The sequence below is a fragment of the Danio rerio genome, chromosome 7 (assembly GCF_049306965.1).
Source record: "Danio rerio strain Tuebingen ecotype United States chromosome 7, GRCz12tu, whole genome shotgun sequence".
Classification (NCBI taxonomy): Eukaryota; Metazoa; Chordata; class Actinopteri; order Cypriniformes; family Danionidae; genus Danio; species Danio rerio.
Genome location: NC_133182.1, coordinates 77,369,502 through 77,388,501, shown reverse-complemented (window position 1 = coordinate 77,388,501; position 19,000 = coordinate 77,369,502). Strand labels below are relative to the sequence as shown.

The 19,000-nt window shown below is 37.0% G+C and overlaps 1 protein-coding gene across 13 annotated transcripts in view; it reads left to right on the top strand.

Moving 5' to 3' along the window:
• The window catches only part of myom1b (myomesin 1b), a 68,295-nt gene that overhangs the window by 22,306 nt on the left and 26,989 nt on the right, over positions 1 to 19,000 (top strand). For 5 of the 13 annotated variants that reach the window (XM_073907578.1, XM_073907577.1, XM_009303641.4 and 2 more), the window contains exons 8-18: positions 184 to 228; positions 385 to 408; positions 1,631 to 1,789; positions 3,199 to 3,360; positions 5,318 to 5,459; positions 7,169 to 7,365; positions 7,442 to 7,495; positions 8,446 to 8,570; positions 9,534 to 9,717; positions 11,711 to 11,885; positions 12,551 to 12,672. In XM_073907578.1, coding sequence (XP_073763679.1) covers positions 184 to 228; positions 385 to 408; positions 1,631 to 1,789; positions 3,199 to 3,360; positions 5,318 to 5,459; positions 7,169 to 7,365; positions 7,442 to 7,495; positions 8,446 to 8,570; positions 9,534 to 9,717; positions 11,711 to 11,885; positions 12,551 to 12,672 — 1,389 coding nt within the window. Of the gene's footprint in view, positions 1 to 183; positions 229 to 384; positions 409 to 1,630; positions 1,790 to 3,198; positions 3,361 to 5,317; positions 5,460 to 7,168; positions 7,366 to 7,441; positions 7,496 to 8,445; positions 8,571 to 9,533; positions 9,718 to 11,710; positions 11,886 to 12,550; positions 12,673 to 16,579; positions 16,598 to 19,000 lie in introns of all 13 variants that reach the window. The other 8 variants (XM_009303643.4, XM_017357146.3, XM_009303640.4 and 5 more) reach the window with 3 other exon arrangements.

The following is a 19,000-nucleotide window of genomic DNA, read 5'->3' as shown; positions in this document are numbered from 1 at the left end:
AACATGCTTAAACATGTTAACAGAGTATTGTTATTATAGAAAGATAATAGCAATGTGCTAAGAAATGGTATCAGTGTTAGCATGCTTGTGCATCAGTTTTAGGAATGTGGGCGCTTCAGTGCAAACCACCTTTATTAATTATTGGACAAAACCTTTTTTTCTTGTCTTTTGTATGATTTTTAGGATTTAAAGGAGAGTTTGATGAATCTCTGCCATCTCCCAGACTGCGTAAGTATTTCAGAATTGACCCCTTTGTTGTTTTTACACAGTTAATGTACGCATATGTGCTTTGCGGATGTGTGTCAATCTATGAGCATGAGACTAAAGTGTTTAATGCTGGCTGGCTGGCTAATGGTTATTTTGTTTCCAATTCACTGGGCGCAGAAAGCAGAAAGTTCGGCTTTCAAGGTAATCGTGGTGACGTTTTTTCTGTAATCTTCTTGTTGGTGTTTTAGTCTCTCCTGTTTTCCCTGATCATCCAAAGTGCATGATCGCCTCTTCTCATTGTATTACTTCTCTATCTCTGTTCATTTCATAAAAGATTTTGACATTATTTAATCAAAACACAAACTTTTTCTGAACTTTCAATAAAATATATAACTTATAAGAGTTGTATTTAAATATAAAAATGTATTTGTTTTTATGGCAATTGAAGGCCCAATCCCATTTCTATATTTTACCCTATCGCTTCCCCTTGGCCCTTGAAAAAGAGTGTGAAGGGAAAGGGCTTCAAATTTACCCATAAGAAATGGAACAGCACTAGAACACCCTTACACAATCAATCAATCATTGAACCAATCAGTCAATGAATCAATTAGTCAATGAATGAATCAATAAAAAAATGAATCAATGAATGAATGAATGAATGAATCAATCAATCAATCAATCAATCAATCAATCAATCAATCAATCAACAAGTCAGTTAATCAATCAATCAATCAATCAATATACCAACAAATCAAACAATCAACTCATTAATCAACCAACCAACCAATCAGTCAACCCTTCAGCAAATCAATCGTTTAGTCAATGAATCAAGCAATCAGTCAGTCAGTTAGTCAATCAAGTAATCAACAAACCAACCAATCAACCAAGCAATCAGCCAATCAATCATCATATGTCTTCGTGAGCTCTTACTTCATATGAGATCAATGACAGCGACTTCTGTAGTTATTCCAGTTGCTCTATATTTTGTTATTTATCTTTAGGAAATCACCAAATTTGTTTTAGGGCGTATGGCTAAGAGGAAGGGCTAAGGGGTGGAATTGGGATTGGGCGTCTCTGTTTCCTCTTTTCTTTTTTTCATCTCAATTCGTTAATGACAATTTCTTTCCATTCTCACTAACATCCGCGCCGCTCTGCTTGTGTCTTTATGTGTATTTTATGAAATTATGCCTGCTGTCAGTCTTCTTTCAGTGCTTAATGTAAAATTATAATATTATAATCACATGAAAACTTTTCCATGCCATTTGTAGAGGACTAAATTATTGTACACATCGTACAATATGAGCTATATGTGTGTTTATGTGTGCATAATTTTCCACAAGGTGAATCCTGGAGTCCTGTTCACCCATCAGCCTGCTTTATTTTCATGCAATAAATCATGTATGTGTGTGTGTGTGTGGTGCAGCACCTTGTCTGGAGTATGGAGTGACGTTCGAGACGCACATCGTGGAGAAGTTTGGTGTGGCTTTTGGACGTGAAGGAGAGACGTTGAGTTTTGGCTGCTCTGTCATCATTTATCCTTCACTGCAGCGCTTCCAGCCAGAGATCGAGTGGTACAGAGATGGTCAGTCTGTCACATGATCAATCAGTCTGTCTGTCTGTCTGTCTGTCTGTCTGCCTGTCTGCCTGTCTGTCTGTCTGTCTGTCTGTCTGCCTGTCTGCCTGTCTGTCTGTCTGTCTGTCTGTCTGTCTATCATCAATCAATCAATCAATCAATCAATCAATCAATCAATCAATCAATCAATCAATCAATCAATCAATCAACCAATCAATCAATCAATCAATCAATCAATCAATCAATCAATCAATCAATTAATCAATCAATCAATCAATCAATCAATCAATCAATCAATCAATCAATCAATCAATCAGCCAACCAGGCAATCATCCAACCAAATGAATCAATCAAGTCGGTTAATCAGTCAGTGAATCAACCAATCAATCAGCCAATGCATCAATCAACCAACTAAATCAGTTATTTAATCAATCAATTAAAAATCAAATAATCAATCAATCAACCAAACAATTAATCAGTCAATCAACCTACCAACCGTTAAATCAATCAATCAATAAAGTAACCAACCAACCAATCGGTCAGTCAGTCAATGAATAATTCGATCACACAACAGGTCAGTCAGTCACTCAATGAATCAATTAATCAGTCAACTATTCAATCTATCAATCAATCAATTAATTAATCGGTCAATCAACCAACCAACCAATCAGGCAATCATCCAACCAAATAAATGAATGAATGAATGAATGAATGAATGATTGAATGAATGAATCAATCAATCAATCAATCAATCAATCAATCAATCAATCAATCAATCAATCAATCAATCAATCAATCAATCAATCAATCAATCAATCAGCCAACCAGGCAATCATCCAACCAAATGAATCAATCAAGTCGGTTAATCAGTCAGTGAATCAACCAATCAATCAGCCAATGCATCAATCAACCAACTAAATCAGTTATTTAATCAATCAATTAAAAATCAAATAATCAATCAATCAACCAAACAATTAATCAGTCAATCAACCTACCAACCGTTAAATCAATCAATCAATAAAGTAACCAACCAACCAATCGGTCAGTCAGTCAATGAATAATTCGATCACACAACAGGTCAGTCAGTCACTCAATGAATCAATTAATCAGTCAACTATTCAATCTATCAATCAATCAATTAATTAATCGGTCAATCAACCAACCAACCAATCAGGCAATCATCCAACCAAATAAATGAATGAATGAATGAATGAATGAATGATTGAATGAATCAATCAATCAATCAATCAATCAATCAATCAATCAATCAATCAATCAATCAATCAATCAATCAATCAATCAATCAATACACCAACTAAATCAATCAATCAATAAGTAGCATACTGTAGTAGCTCCAGCACCAAAAAAATGCTATTAAACCTATAGTGAAAACTAATTTAAGTGTGTGTGTTTTTCAGATAAGCTGCTGGTGCCGTCGAAGTGGGTTCAGATGCACTGGAGCGGCGACAGAGCGACACTGACCCTCACACACCTCAACAAGGAGGACGAGGGTCTTTACACACTGCGCGTCATCACCAAATCTGGCTTCCAGTCTCACTCTGCGTATGTGTTCGTCAGAGGTGAGCGGCAATACACTGTGTGTTCAAGCTAAACAAGGGGCAGCACGATAGCTCAGTGGTTAGCATTGTCACCTCAAAGCAAGAAGGTCGCTGGGTCGAACCCAAGCTGTGTCAGTTGCCATTTCTGTGTGGAGGTTGCATGGAGTTTGCGGTGCTCCGGTTTCCCCTACAGTCTAAACACATGCGCTTAAGGGGAATAGACTAAACTAAATTGGCCGTATAGTGTACGAGTGTGTGTGTGAATGAGTGTGGATGAGTTCTGGGTTGTGGCTGGAAGGGGATCCGCTGCGTAAAATATATGATGGATAAGTTGGCGGTTCATTCCGCTCTGGCGACCTCTGATAAATAAGGGAAGTCGAAGGAAATTATGAAGAATATTGAGAAAAAATTGTCATCGACCTTCATAGTATTTTTTTTTTTTACTATGGATGTCATTGCCTGCTTTTCCCCCCAACATTCTTCAGAACATCTTGTTTGGTGTTCAAAACAATGTTTGTATTTTAGATTTTGTATACCATTCTTTCTTTAATATCTTGCAGGTCTGTCTTTAAAAGTGTTGTTTCTGTGGTTGTTCTGTTGGTCTAAAAATTCTAAATGATTCCAAATAAATATTGTATTTACAGTGAAGTGGTAATTGTTTTACAAGGTAAAAAAGTGTTGGACAAACTCTCTTGGCTTGCACTCTGTGAGTTTAGCATGTCTCTCAGAGTCGCTCATGTTTCAGGCTAATTTTATCGCTGCCGTCCCGTGTCTGTGCTGTCAGGACATTCAGATGAGGAATCTGTGAGACCGCCTGAAGCGTTCAACACTCCCTAGTGTCAACTTTAAATCTGCAGTTGCGTGTAGATTTTAATCAACAAATAACTTCACTGTAAAAAGCAATTAGTTGACTGTAAACCTGTTGGCTTTTACAAGATGTAAAATAAGTCTGATGTCTCTCGAGTGTGTACGTGAAGTTTCAGCTCAAAATACCACACAGATTATGTTTTATAACTCTCTGAAACTGACCCTTTTAGGATCTGATCCTAATTGTGGCGTTTTGGTTACTGTTGCTTTAAATGCAAATGGGATTGTGCTCTTTTCAAAAGGGGACACAGCTACAAATGCCATAGTGTCAGCATAGTGGCAGAATCAAAAACAAGACCAACTTCCTATGCTAATGAGGGAGAGATGGTCACTTGTGGGCGGGGCTTTCCTCCTCTGATGACACGTACAAAGAGAGAATGTCAATCAAAGTGTCGCTGCTGACTGATTTTATCAAGTGTGATAATAAACAATAGAATTAATTAGCTTTTACCATTAAAGGCTGGATATAATCACTGACATACTGTATAATATGGTAAAGACTGAACACATAAACAGAAATGGAAATAATAGGAATGCATATAAACAGCAAAGACTCAAATCAGAATAATATGATATGATATTTAATAGCAATTAGCAGACATAATCACAATAAAAACAGCTACAATAATAATAATAATAATAAAGTTAGTGATGATAAAAGTAGTATTGTGTGATGATGCCAACAGTAATATCAATTATAATAAAGGTAATAATAATAATAATTATGACGATGCAACAACAATAGTAATTGTGAAATTTAATAAAAGGATGATTAATTTCATTTTTAAATCATTCATTCATTCATTTTCTTTTCAGCTTAGTCCCTTTATTAATCTGGGGTCGCCACAGCGGAATGAACCGCCAACTTATCCAGCATATGTTTACGCAGCAGATGCCCTTCCAGCTACAACCCATCTATGGGGAACATTTTTAGATAATTTAATTAAATATATATAAATTTAAATTTGGGTTGTCCTAACCCAATGTTGGGAAAAAAAGGGTGTGGTTTGTCCATATTTGACCCAATATTGGGTTACAACAAGGCAGAATTTTTAATGGCTGCTTGTTGTGTGTTCATACTGTTTTGTGTTGTATTGATGTCTATGTTTAGATGCTGATGCTGATGTTGCCGGCGCTCCTGGCGCTCCATTAGATGTTCACTGTCTGGATGCTAATAAGGATTATGTCATTGTGGCCTGGAAACAGCCTGCAGTCGATGGTGGGAGTGCCATTCTGGGCTACTTTGTTGACAGGTCAGTCACTGCAAACTCACTAAACACACTACACCTTCAATCATACAAAGCCTCTAACGTCCCATTCACACGGGGCGTCAGCGTCAACGCTTCCCATTCACGTTGAATGGGTGTTGTCAGGCGTTGCCGAACTGCATTGTGGATCCGTCGGCGCCGCTTCAGAGGCGTTGCTCGCTGGAGAAGTTGGGACCAGCTCAACTTTTCAAGCACCAACGGAAGCGTCAGCCAATCAGATCGAGGTATGCAAATACACTAGCTCAGACAGTGGCCTATTGCTGATTGAATTTCATTGGCTGACGCTGCTATGATGATCGCTTTAGCTCCAACTTCAGACACGCCTTTAGTCAAGCGTTGACGCTTAAGCCCCGTCTTAAACATGGTCATATTGTGTTTATAAACATCAGATATAACTGGAAAATCCAGCTGAAAATGTTCCACTTCTATGCTTTGTAAAATTAGAATATAAAAATATGAGTGAAATATTGTTTCATCAACATATTCATGTACACATGTACACATTAGTTCTCGCATGTTTGAAGATATTGTGACAAAGTATACATACAGTAGTCAGTAATATTGCTTAAGGGGGCTAATAATATTCATATATAAATAATAATTTTGTAGATAATATAATAACATAAATAATAATATTGATCTTAAAATGGTTTAAAAAAAAACAATAATGGCTTTTATTCTAGCCGAAATAAAACAAATAAGACTTTCTCCAGAATTCAATTCAATTCACCTTTATTTCTCTAGCGCTTTTACAATCTATCAGCTTCACATAGAAGATTATAGTGAATCAGTGTCAGCACATTCATGCATCATACCGCTAAGTGCTGCACTGAGTGTATGCTTTACTAAAAAGAAAGGTCTTTAATCTAGTTTTAAACTGCGAGAGTGTGTCTGAGCCTCGGACGTTATCAGGAAGGCTATTCCAGAGTTTAGGAGCCATAAATGAGAAGGCTCGACCTCCTTTAGTGGACTTTCCTATTCTAGGTACTACCAGAAGTCTTGAGTGTTGAGACATCTCAACACGCCGTAACCGTCCTTTGGGTGGTATAGCCGGCATTAAATTACAAAACAAGACGTCTGGCTTAACTGAAGTGCAGTTGTTTCCTCGTTGTTCAAAGAGTCTGCAAGTTCGTGTTTCATGGATATAGTATGTAGCTATAGGATTGTGAGCATCAATGATGTTAAGCGTGTCTTAATTCGATGCACAGCAGAAAAAAAAAAGTCTGCAGTGCATGTAGCTGTTGGTTAAGTTTTATCCCGGAGTTCTCAGTGGAGAAACAACCGGAACCAGACCCAAGTGTTCTCAGAACGATAGTGGAAAAGCAGGCAGCTGTAGTGTATACTGTTTAATAATCAATTTAAATTATGTCACAAATAAATAAATCAATAAAAAGCGGCATTAATTCCCGCTCTCTCATGGGAGGTACGCACAGTGCATACAGCCTTACGGCTACAGGCGCAACTATGTATTTATGTATGTAAGTATGTATGTATGTATGTATGGATGTATGTATGCACACATGCATATTTAGTTAATTTATTACAACCCACTTCAAATGTTGAATACTACATTTCAAAATAAACCTTTTTTTTTTGGCTCATTACTGATGTTGGAAAGTTTTAAACCAATCAGAATCAAGCACGGGAACTCTCCATGTTTTAATGTGCGTTTGAGTAAATGTTTATTTCTGCAGGTGTGAGGTCGGCACCACACACTGGGCTCAATGTAACGACACCCCGGTCAAGTTTGCACGTTTCCCCGTCACTGGTCTGATTGAAGGACGGAGCTACACATTTCGTGTGCGCGCGGTTAATAAAGCGGGAATGAGCCACCCCTCGCGTGTATCTGAACCTGTAGCTGCTATGGATCCCGCAGATCGCTCCAGAAAAGGTGAACATATTAACACAGCAAATGTACAAAAATATAATTAGTTACAAGTGTTTTAATGTACATTTTGTTTCTTTAGGTGCTTCTGCTCCTTGGACTGGACAAATAATTGTAACCGAGGAGGAGCCTGTGGGTAAGACATTCAGATAGACTTCATAGATATTCACTCATTCATTTTATTTTCGGCGTACGCTGCATTCACACGGGGTGTCAGCGTCAACTCTTCCCATTCACTTTGAATGGGTGACGTCAGGCATTGCCGAACTGCATTGTGGATCCGTCGGCGCCGCTTCAGAGGCGTTGCTCGCTGCAGAAGTTGGGACTAGCTCAACTTTTCAAGTGCCGACGGAAGCGCCAGCCAATCAGATCGCTGTATTTAAATACACCAGCTAGACAGTGGCCTATTGCTGACTGAATTTCATTGGCTGACGCTTCTATGACGATCCCTACAGCCCCAACTTCAGACACACCTTCAGTCAAGCGTTGACGCGGAAGCCCTGTGTGAATGGGGCGTTAGTCTCTTTAATAATCAGGGGTCACCACAGCGGAATGAACCACCAACTTTTCCAGCATATGTTTTACGCAGCAGATGCCCTTCCTGCTGCAATCCATCCCTGGGAAGCACCCATACACTCAGGGCGTACTCACACTATGTATAGTAGCCTTGAACCAGGCCGAAGCACGCTTGTCTCCCCTCCCGTCTCCCCCGACGGCCCGCACTTACATTGCATTCGGGTTTGAGCACGCTTACATCATTGATGATGCGCTGTTCAGTTTAGTAAGCTCTCTCGCTCAGCACAGAGGAGATTTCTTTATATTGTTATATTGTTTTAGTAGTTTGGGATGCAGTGACACGCAGTCAGATATTTAGCCGAACAGATCCGTCACTTTTGATGCTCATAAACAATCATAAAGTCCTCGTGCTGCAGGAATTAGGAGGTTTGCTGAAGGTGCAGCTGATGTGCAGGGGTTTGCATTTTTAATAAACTACAACAGTTTGCATTCATTGAACAGTAATAATGATTAATAAATCCATAGGAAACAATCGCTTTAATATCCAATGATGTGCTTGGTTTCATTCAGAGGGAGTGGTTCCTGGCAGACCTCAAGAACTCTCAGTCATTGAAGCCACCAAAAACTATGTGGTGTTGAGCTGGAAGCCGCCGGGTGAAAAAGGACATGAAGGAGTCATGTATTATGTGGAGAAGGTCAGACGACAAAACTCAATTCATCATGACATATACATATATAAAATATATATACACTACCTAACAAGTCTTGTAGCCTACCCAAGATTTAGGAACAACAAATAAGTTGACTTCTAGTTGATCATTCGATATCAGAAGTGGCTGATATGAAAGGCAAAGGCCTCTAGATGACGCTTATTTGAGCACAATAAAATCTGATCATGCCTTGATGTTGACTGATTTCATTAGGACAGTAAGGTCTGACTCTGCTTAGACTAAAGTCTCATCACTGAACAGAAATAATGTCCAGTATAGAATATAAAGTCCTGCTGCAGTGGAGACAGAATGAATATTGTGTCTGACTCCATCATGAGCTTGGAGGACTGCATCCATACATCTCTGACATGACTCAAATCACTGATTAATAAAGTCATCTGGAATGGCAAAGAAAGCGTTCCTGCAGGACTCCCAGAGCTCATCAAGACTCTTTGTGTTCATCTTCAATGACTCCTTCTTCATCTTACCCCAGACATGCTCAATAATGTTTATGTCTGGTGACTGGGCTGGCCAATCCTGTATGAGGAGTGCTTTCCTGCTGGATAATTGTCCTTGTCCCTCTGCTGTGGTTTGTAATGTAATGGGCAGCACAAATGTCTTGATACCTCAGGCTGTTGATGTTGATCATCCACTCTGCAGATCTCTCGCACGCCCCCATACTGAATGTGACCCCAAACCAGGATTTTTCCTTCACCAAACTTGACTGATTTCTTTGAGAATCTTGGCTCCTTGCGGGCTCCAGTAGGTCTTCTGCAGTATTTGTGGTGATTGGGATGCAGTTCAACAGATGATTCAGCAGAAAAGTCCACCTTCAGACTATAGCTCTTACTATAAGTTACTGTATTATTTTTTTCAGATGGGTAACTGCTGTAATTAGTAACTCATTACTGGTAATTTGTCTTGATAAGCGTGTGTGTGTTTGTGTAGTGTGTGTCAGGCACAGACAGCTGGCAGCGAGTGAACACTGAAATCCCAGTGAAATCTCCACGATTTGCTCTCTTTGATCTGGCCGAGGGCAAATCTTACCGCTTCAGAGTTCGCTGCTGCAACTCTGCTGGTGTTGGAGAACCATCAGAACCCACTGACGCCACAACGGTTGGAGACAAATTGGGTATGATTCTGTCATGAAGAGCTCATTTGATGATTTACGTTGGCGAGATTTAGCCAATTTATAACATCAACATGCTAGAATGTGTGGTAAACATGCTGGAAATGTGCTAATAAAAAGCTAATTCACACTGCCAATGTGCTAAAACTTGGTAGATATGGGCTAGACCCATGTTTATTAATGCTAGCAACCGGGGCCGGGGTGTCCATAGAGGCGACCTTGGTCGGCCAGTTCAGCTTGCTCTGGCTCTGCTAGCAACACGTTAAAACGTAAGCCATGTGATAAAACTAGGGCTGCTACTCGCTTGAATGGGGTAAACATGCTGGAAACGTGTTAATGAAAAGCTAACTCATAAATTTAATATGCTAAAACTTTCTAGAAATGGGCTAGACCTACACTTATTAATGTTAGCAATGTGCTAAAACAATTTGGCCATGTCGTAAAACTTCCTACAAACAGGCTTGCAACATGTTTATTTATGTTAGCAACATGTTAAAACATGTAAGCCATGTAATAAAACTAGGGCTGCTACATGCTAGAATATGTGCTAATAAAAAGCTAGTACGTAACATTCAAAATGGTAAAACTTGGTAGAAATGAGCTAGACCCGTACTTATTAATGTTAGCGATGTGTTAAAACATTTTGGCCATGTGCTAAAAACATCCTGCAAACAGGCTAGCAACATGTTGATTTTTGTTAGCAACATGTTACCACATGTAAGACGTGATAAATCTAGGGCTGCTAATTGATAAAATATGTGCTAAACATGCTGGAAACATGCTAATAAAAAGCTAATTTATACAATCAATATGCTAAAACTTGGTAGAAATGAGCTAGACCTACGCTTATTAATATTAGCAATGTGCTAAAACTATTTGGCTATGCGGTAAAACATCCTATAAACAGGCTAGCAACATGTTTATTTATGTTAGCAACATGTCAAAACATGTAAGTCATGTGATCAAACTTGGGCTGCTACATATTAGAACAGGTTAAACATGCTGGAAACATGCTTATAAAAAGCTAATTCATACAACCAATATGCTTAAACTTGGTAGAAAAGAGCTACACCTAGGCTTATAAATGTTAGCAATGTGCTAACACATTTTGGCCATATGGTAAAACATCCTACAAACAGGCTAGCAACATGTTTATTAATGTTAGCAACATTAAAACGTGTGAGCCATGTGATCAAAGTAGGGCTGCTACATGCTTTAATATGTGCTAAACATGCTGGAAACGTGCTAATAAAAAGCTAATTCATACAACCAATATGCTTAAACTTGGTATAAATGAGCTAGACCTATGCTTATTAATGTTAGCAATGTGTACTAGGCATGTACTAGTTACACAGCAGCAATGTTTTAAAATGTGTTAGCACCATGCTAATTTGTGCTAAAATGCAACATGAAATGAAGCATCATGTTAAAAATTTAGCCATGCTTTTGTATGTGATTTTGTATTAGCTAAATGTTAGTCGATGTTACCACCCATGCTAAACATGTTAATTCAGGTTATCCATGTTAGCCATATCATAAAATATTAGATGCAAATGCTAACAAAATGTTGTCATGACAGCAATGTGCTAAACATGCAGCAGAAATGTTTTAAAATGTCAACATCATGCTAATTAATGCTAATAATGTGCTAAAACATGCTATCTTCACACAAAAACAAAATTACCAATGCTAATTCATGCTAATAATGTGCTAAAACGTGCTATCAACACTCAAAAGCAAATGACCCATGCTAATTAATGCTAGAACTCTGTTAAAACATGTTATAAACATGCTAGCAACATGATAATTCATGCTAGAGACTGCTAGCCATTTGCTAATATCACTTATTATGTACCCTGACTTTTGTTCCTATTATATTGCATAAGAAAAGTCATTGCAGCATCCAGATAAAGACTGGTTCAGCATAAATACGATACAAATTCTACAGTAGCATAGTGGCTAATAGTGTAATAGCTGTTCTGTTACCTGCCTCCAGATATCCCATCAGCCCCTGGACGCGTGGTGCCGACCCGCAATACAGACACATCTGTGGTGATTTCATGGGAAGCGTCTCGTGACGCTAAAGAGCTGGTGGGCTACTACATCGAGAGCAGCATCGCAGGGAGCAATACTTGGGAGCCATGCAACAACAAACCAGTTAAAGCCACAAGGTATTTAAAAATAACACATGAATGTACTATAAATCAATGCATCACCGTGGCTCAGTGGTTAGCGCTGTCGCCTCACAGCAAGAAGGTCACTAGTTCGAGTCCCAGCTGGACCAATTGCCATTTCTGTGTGGAGTTTGCGTGTTCTCCCCGTGTTGGCGTTGGTTTCCTCGGGGTGCAAACACATGCACTGTAGGGGAATTGAATGACTTAAATTGGCCGTATGAGTGTGTGAATGCGAGAGTGTATGGGTGTCTCCCAGTACCGGGTTGCAGCTGAAAGGGCATCGATTGTGTAAAACATATGTTGGAATACTTGGTGGTTCATTCCACTGTGGTAACCTATAAAAAAAGGGACTAAGCTGAAGGAAAATGAATGAATGAAACCTGATATGCTTTTTCATTACCTGTAAAAATTGAGTGTTGGATTACAATAATATTTATAGTTTGCTGATGCAGACGCAATACATTATGTATTTTATATGGTTTATTTATTATATGGTTATGTATTTTAGATGACAGATGCTGACAGATATTTCATCCAGCCCTTCAGTCTTTTACAACAGCTCACAAGGCTTTATTCTGCGAGAACAACCGGCTGGATGTACATTATCCCCTACTTATAGTATGTTGTTATATATTAATATCTGTCCTTATATTTTCACGCAGGTTTATCTGCCATGGCTTGACCACAGGCGAGAGCTATGTTTTCAGAGTAAGAGCGGTCAATGCAGCAGGAATCAGTGAATTCTCACAGGAATCTGAAGCAATTGTAGTTAAAGCTGCTATCGGTGAGTCCTCGTGAACATTGCGTAGATTCAATTACTAGAATATGTTCATTATATCTGTAAATTAGCAGTTTTCCATATTTTGTGATTCATGTTTTTATTTTTCCTTGTTTATTTATGATTTTGAATTGCATTATCGGCCTTGATCTTTCTTGCAACAACTTTTAACCTTGAAAAGTTGGGAAAAAAGTGACTTTTATTGACATTTTAATAGTTTGCAGTGCTATATAGCCCGGCTTGATGTCAGAATTATTAGCCCCCCATGAATTATTAGCCCTCGTGTTTATTTCTTCCCCATTTTCTGTTTAACAGAGAGCAGATATTTTCAACACATTTCTAATTATAATAGTTTTAATAACCCATTTCTAATAACAGAATTATTTTATCTTTGCCATGATGACAGTAAATAATATTTGACTAGATATTATTCAAGACACTTCTATACAGCTTAAAGTTACATTTAAAGGCTTAACTAAGTTAATTAGGTTAACTAGGCAGGTTAGGCTAATTAGGCAAGTTATTGTATAACGATGGTTTGTTCTGTAGACTATCGGAAAAAAAAATAGCCCAAAGGGGCTAATAATATTGTCCTTAAAATGGTGTTTAAAAAATTAAAAACTGCTTTTATTCTAGCCGAAATAAAACAAATAAGACTTTCTCCAGAAGAAAAAATATTATCAGACATACTGTGAAAATTTCCTTGCCCTGTGAAACATCATTTGGGAAATATTTAAAAAAGAGAAAACAATTCAAAGGGGGGTGAATAATTCTGACTTCAACTGTATTTTACCTTTAGGAACTATTTTTCATAAATATGGGGTGGCTTATTATTTTTGCGCTGACAACTCTCAGATTTATGTCCCTCTTAAAAATAATGATAAAAATGGCCTGGACTCCCTTATCTAATCGAGGTTAAGACCTGGCTGTCGTCAAATTTTTTACATTTCAATGAGGAAAATACTGTGCTGATCTGGTTTGGGGATCCTGCCCCTCTGGGATTATTAGGTATTAGTGAGCTTTCAACTCATCAAAAACCTGTTGTTAGAAAGCTTGGGTTTCATTTCGATAGTGATCTGAAATTTAACAAACAAGTAAATTCATTTGTTAAATGCAGAACGACAAAAGTGAAGTCGTTTCTCTCTTTTAATGACCTTGAGAAGGTGATCCAGGCTTTTATTTTAGGAAGACATGACTATTGCAGTTCTCCATATGTGGGTATTTGTTAAAATGCCCTGAATAGATTGGAATTAGTACAAAATGCAGCTCCGAGACTTCTGACAGGGACTCGCAAGTATGAGCACATATTTCCAGTTCTTTCCGGCTGGCTGCCTGTTAGGTCACGGATTGATTTTAAACGATTAATCTTTGTTTTTAAATCTTTAAATGATCTGGCACCACCTTACTTATCAGACCTCCTACGTGTATATAGTCCTGGTAGGTCACTAAGGTCTTCTGATCAGTTTATTCTTTCTGTACCAAGGTCCCGGTGTAAGTGAAGTGGCGATCAGGCTTTTGCAGTTATTGCCCCAAAACTTGCCTTATGTTTTAATTGTAACGTATGTGATGTAGGACCTATTTTAATTAGTATTTGATTGTGTTCAGCACTTTGGCCAACGTGTTGTAAAAAATGTGCTATGTAGACTACTTAACTAACTAACTAAAAGTCAGATCAAGAGCCCATAATTCAATGCATAACCATAAATAAACAGGAAAAATCAGCGAATCACAAAATACCGAACCTGTTAATTAACTTGTTTTTTTTTTACACTACAGCTCCAACTTTCACTTTTAATTCTGACCACTGTTCCCGACTTACGCATTTCACACGTCCTAAAGTGTCCAGGCCACAACCACCAAACTCCTGCATTTCTCCCAGGGGTCAGGACTTGTAGACCTCTAATTTGGGTCAAAGCAGATCCAACGTAGTGGTGACTACAAACCAGCTCACCCGCTCTCCCGTTTATTTGATCTCCCCCCCCAGCCCACTCCCTCAGGCTTCTGCATCCCTTCTGCATGTCTGACTTTAACAACGGCAGCTTCACAATGCTCACTTGTATCCTTTATGAAACACACTGTTATTGTGCACAGCTTACTGATTAAAACAGGGTATATTTTTCGCACATTAAAACACAATGCAATATATATGACACAAAGCGTTTACAAAGTGGTTAATTCAGGAGCACGTTTTTGATTATTGAACTGTTTGTTTTATTGCACATGAATAATGTAGTAAATTAAGAATTTTTTAATTTGCAAAAGTTGGTTAAAGTCAACTACTTTAAATATGTAATACATTCATTTCTTCAAATTTGAAATATGAAATATAACTATGCAAACTGCAGGAAATGTTATATGTGATATTTGTAATTACATTATGATTATTAATATTTTTATTATTATTATTATTATTATGAACTAATGTTAATACGCATGAATTTAGATTTTAATAAGGCATAAGTAAAAGTTGAATTATGATTAATAAATAATACATAATAGTTCATGTTAGTAAATATGGTTAATTACATTACAATTATAGCACTTTACAATAGGGTTGTATTAGTGTTAGTTTATGGATTTACTAACATGAACAAACAATCAACAATACGTTTATCACAGTATTTGTTCATGTTTAATACAGTTGTTCATTGTTAGTTCGTTAACTCACGGTGCATTTACTAATGTTAACAAGCATGGATTTGGATTTTAATAAGGCATAAGTAAATGCGGAACTAAGAATAATAAATACTTCATAGTTCATGTTAGGAAATACAGTACATTAATCAACATTAACCAACGAAACCTTATTGTAAAGTGTGACCATTATTATTATTATTATTAATATTATTATTGTTATTACTATTATTATTGTGTTATTATTATTATTACTGTTATTATTATTATTATTATTATATTATTGTTGTTATTATTATTATATTATTATTATTATTATTCTTAATATACTACAATATTGCAATAGTAACACATTATTTTTTAAATTATTTATTATGATTATTATTGAATATACCTGTATATATTACATTCATATTGCGCATAAAACAAAAGTATAAGTAATATGTTATTGATAGAGAGATTTTTAGCTGCCATGAGAAAACTGTATACATTCCATGCAATGCCATAAAATTTATAACATGCTCCACACAGTTCAATATTTCATATTCAGTCTGCAGAAACACTTTGATTGACATTCTCGCTTTGTATGAAGCCATCAGAGGGGGAATCCCTGCCCACTAGTGACCATCTTTACCTTAGTCTTGTTTTTAAATCTGCCACTATATTGACACAGACACACAGGCATTTGTAGCTCCGCCCTCTTTTGAAAAGAACAGGATCTCATTTGAATTTAAAGCGACAGTCAACAAAACAGCACATTTAGATCCAAGCCTAAAAGCAGCAGTTTCACACAGTTATAGAACATTTACACACACACACACACACACACACACACACACACACACACACACACACACACACACACACACAATATAGGGACATCAGAGGCTTGTAAAAAGGAGCATAATAGGTCTCCTTTAATGTTACACTGTAGTGTGATGTTGTGTCTCAAAAGTTCAACACAAAATAATGCATTCATCTCATATGCTAAATAACCACATCCTCTTTCTAAAATGATCCATGCATGTTTTTTCTTTTTTCATGTCTCCTCACTCATTTTATTCATTGCTTGTTTTTTATTGCTTCTTTTTAGTACTTGAATATAATAATAATAAAAAACATATAATAAAGCATATAATAATAAAGAAGTGGATTTTTCTCGTGCATGCACATCCATCTCTACTGAGATGACATTGAGTAGACTGAAGTCTTCATTATGATGATTTGAATGTGACTGTTTAATGTTTTTTCTGTCTGCTTTCTCCGCTAACTCCTGTAGGGGGCGGTGTTCTTCATGGTGTGTGTCTGGACTTGGGGGGTAACAGGGCTCCACTAACCCAGCACATCGCTTGCGGAGTGGACAGGCATGTGGCGTCTCACTCCCCTGTTGGCACAAATCTAACACGCCTCGCTAATAATAATGATGATGATAGTCACGGGGTTGAGGGAGGGGGGCAAAACACTGGCCAAGTGGTGTTATTAGATGAGGGCAAACTGGACAAGAGGGCCAGTCAGCAAGCTCCAGAAACCCAAACCACAATAAAACAGGTTGCACAGTCTAGCAATGCATTGTTAAAGCCAGACTGCACCCGAAAGCAGTCGGCGGCAGAATTGGCAGATACTCGTAAGTCCTCAGTGGAGCGAGAGAAAACGGGAGAGCGAAAGAAAGGACGAAGAGGATCAGGTGAGACGATGGAGACAGAGGAAAACGTCATCGAGTGGGCCTGACTCCATTTGACCCTTCTCCCATTCATTTTTAATCCGTTTTGAGTCTCCATCTCTCTTTGTTTTGAACACTCCAGTTCATTTATTCATCATTTATCTGCTCATTATTGTGAATCTGCCAAGCTGACCCTTGTGGAAAAGAAGTACATTGATCAAACAGAGTTTAAGTGTACACAAAATCTAATTGCACTCAATTATATAAAAAAAAGATTATATATATATATATATATATATATATATATATATATATATATATATATATATATATATATATATATATATATACATATATTATATTGGATACAGTTCCTCACAATTCCTTCATGTTATCGCAACACAAATTGATTAAGTTTACTCAATGTTTTACAAGTTTAGGTGAATTGAACACAAAACTATTTGTCCCAAGTTGTCCCCCAAAAAAACTTCAAGACTTGTGTTGATTCATCTAATATTAGGTAGATTAATTTTTTTTTTTGTGTAGCTGAACTAACTAGAATGCTTTTTCACCTGCTAATTGTCTTTTAATGTATATTTATTATCACATTTTTTCAGAAATATTCAAATTTAAGTTAAATGTTTTATTGCATTTTTATTTACAACAACATATTTGTAAATAATGCACTTGTAAAAAAGTTGTAAATAATCAATTTAAATGTGTTATTAAATATGCTGCACTTAAAACTGATCAATTAAAATGTTATTAAAACTGTGATTTAAAATGTGATTAAATGTTAATTACAAAGTACACTTTTAACCATTCATAAGTCACTGATTAAAAAAAACCCATTGGAAAAAGACTGGAAGGTTACTCTGGGGCAAGAGTTTTATGACTGAAAAAAAATAAATTTATAAAACAAATATATATATATAAGAAAATCGATATGTCATAAAAGTCTAGAGTAACCTTCCGGGGTTTTTTCAAGTTATGATATCAATGCAAGTTACCATACTGTAAATGGTTCCTCACTTAAAAAAAAAAAGTGTTAAAAGTTTATAATAAAAACATGAATATATTTCTGTTTAAGTGCACTTTTTTTATTACCATTATCTATTACCACATGGCTTTTATTACCATTTATTTCATTAATAAATTATCTGCAATAAAATGTTTTCAAATATACTTTATCAATTTTAAGTGCTCATTTAGTTTAATTAAGTGCTCTTCTTTTCCACAAGGGGGGACTAGACCTCTCTCATTAAAATAGCATATTGCAGTTGTTTTAATAGCCTCAGTTATACGATATTTGGCCTCACAGGTAAGACTGCAAAAATCAGCACAGGCTCACTGGAAATGTGTCTCAGCCTACATTTTTGCGAAACGTAAAATACATTACACAGGGTACATTTCGTTTTACACTTCAACGAACAAATCCACTAGAAGGCGCTGTCTACATTTTTGCAAATCTCAAATATATATTATTTAGAGTGCGTTTGTTGTACATTTCAGATGACAAAACCACTAGAGGGTGCTGTATACATATTTGTAAATGGGAAATAGGTCACAACATTTTGTTGTATGTTTCGGATGACAAATATACTAGAGCAGTGGTCCCCACCCCCCGGGCCGCACAAGAAATCACGAAGTATTTCTGTTTCATTTATTATCTGAGTCTGAAGGATCTTTTATTTTAAAAAGTCTTTTATTTTGAAAAATGATTGTATTCTCTTGGTTGAATCACCGTCACCGGCACCAAAGTTTTACCCACAAGCTAGCAAAATGAGTAAGAAACAATGTCTTTGGAAAGTTTCTTTGCAAAGGTGATAAAAAAACTTGTACACGCATATTAAGAGCGTTTCGCTCACGCCTTCCAGGTGCCCCCAGTTGAAAACATCAAAATTTTTCAGAATGCCACAAGCGTACCGTGTGTCCCCTGACAAGAACTGACCAATCAGCTTTAGCTTGTATAGATTAAGCACATTTCGGTAGACTAATTATCTCAGACAAACACAGAACACCCAAACACTGCAGTGCTTT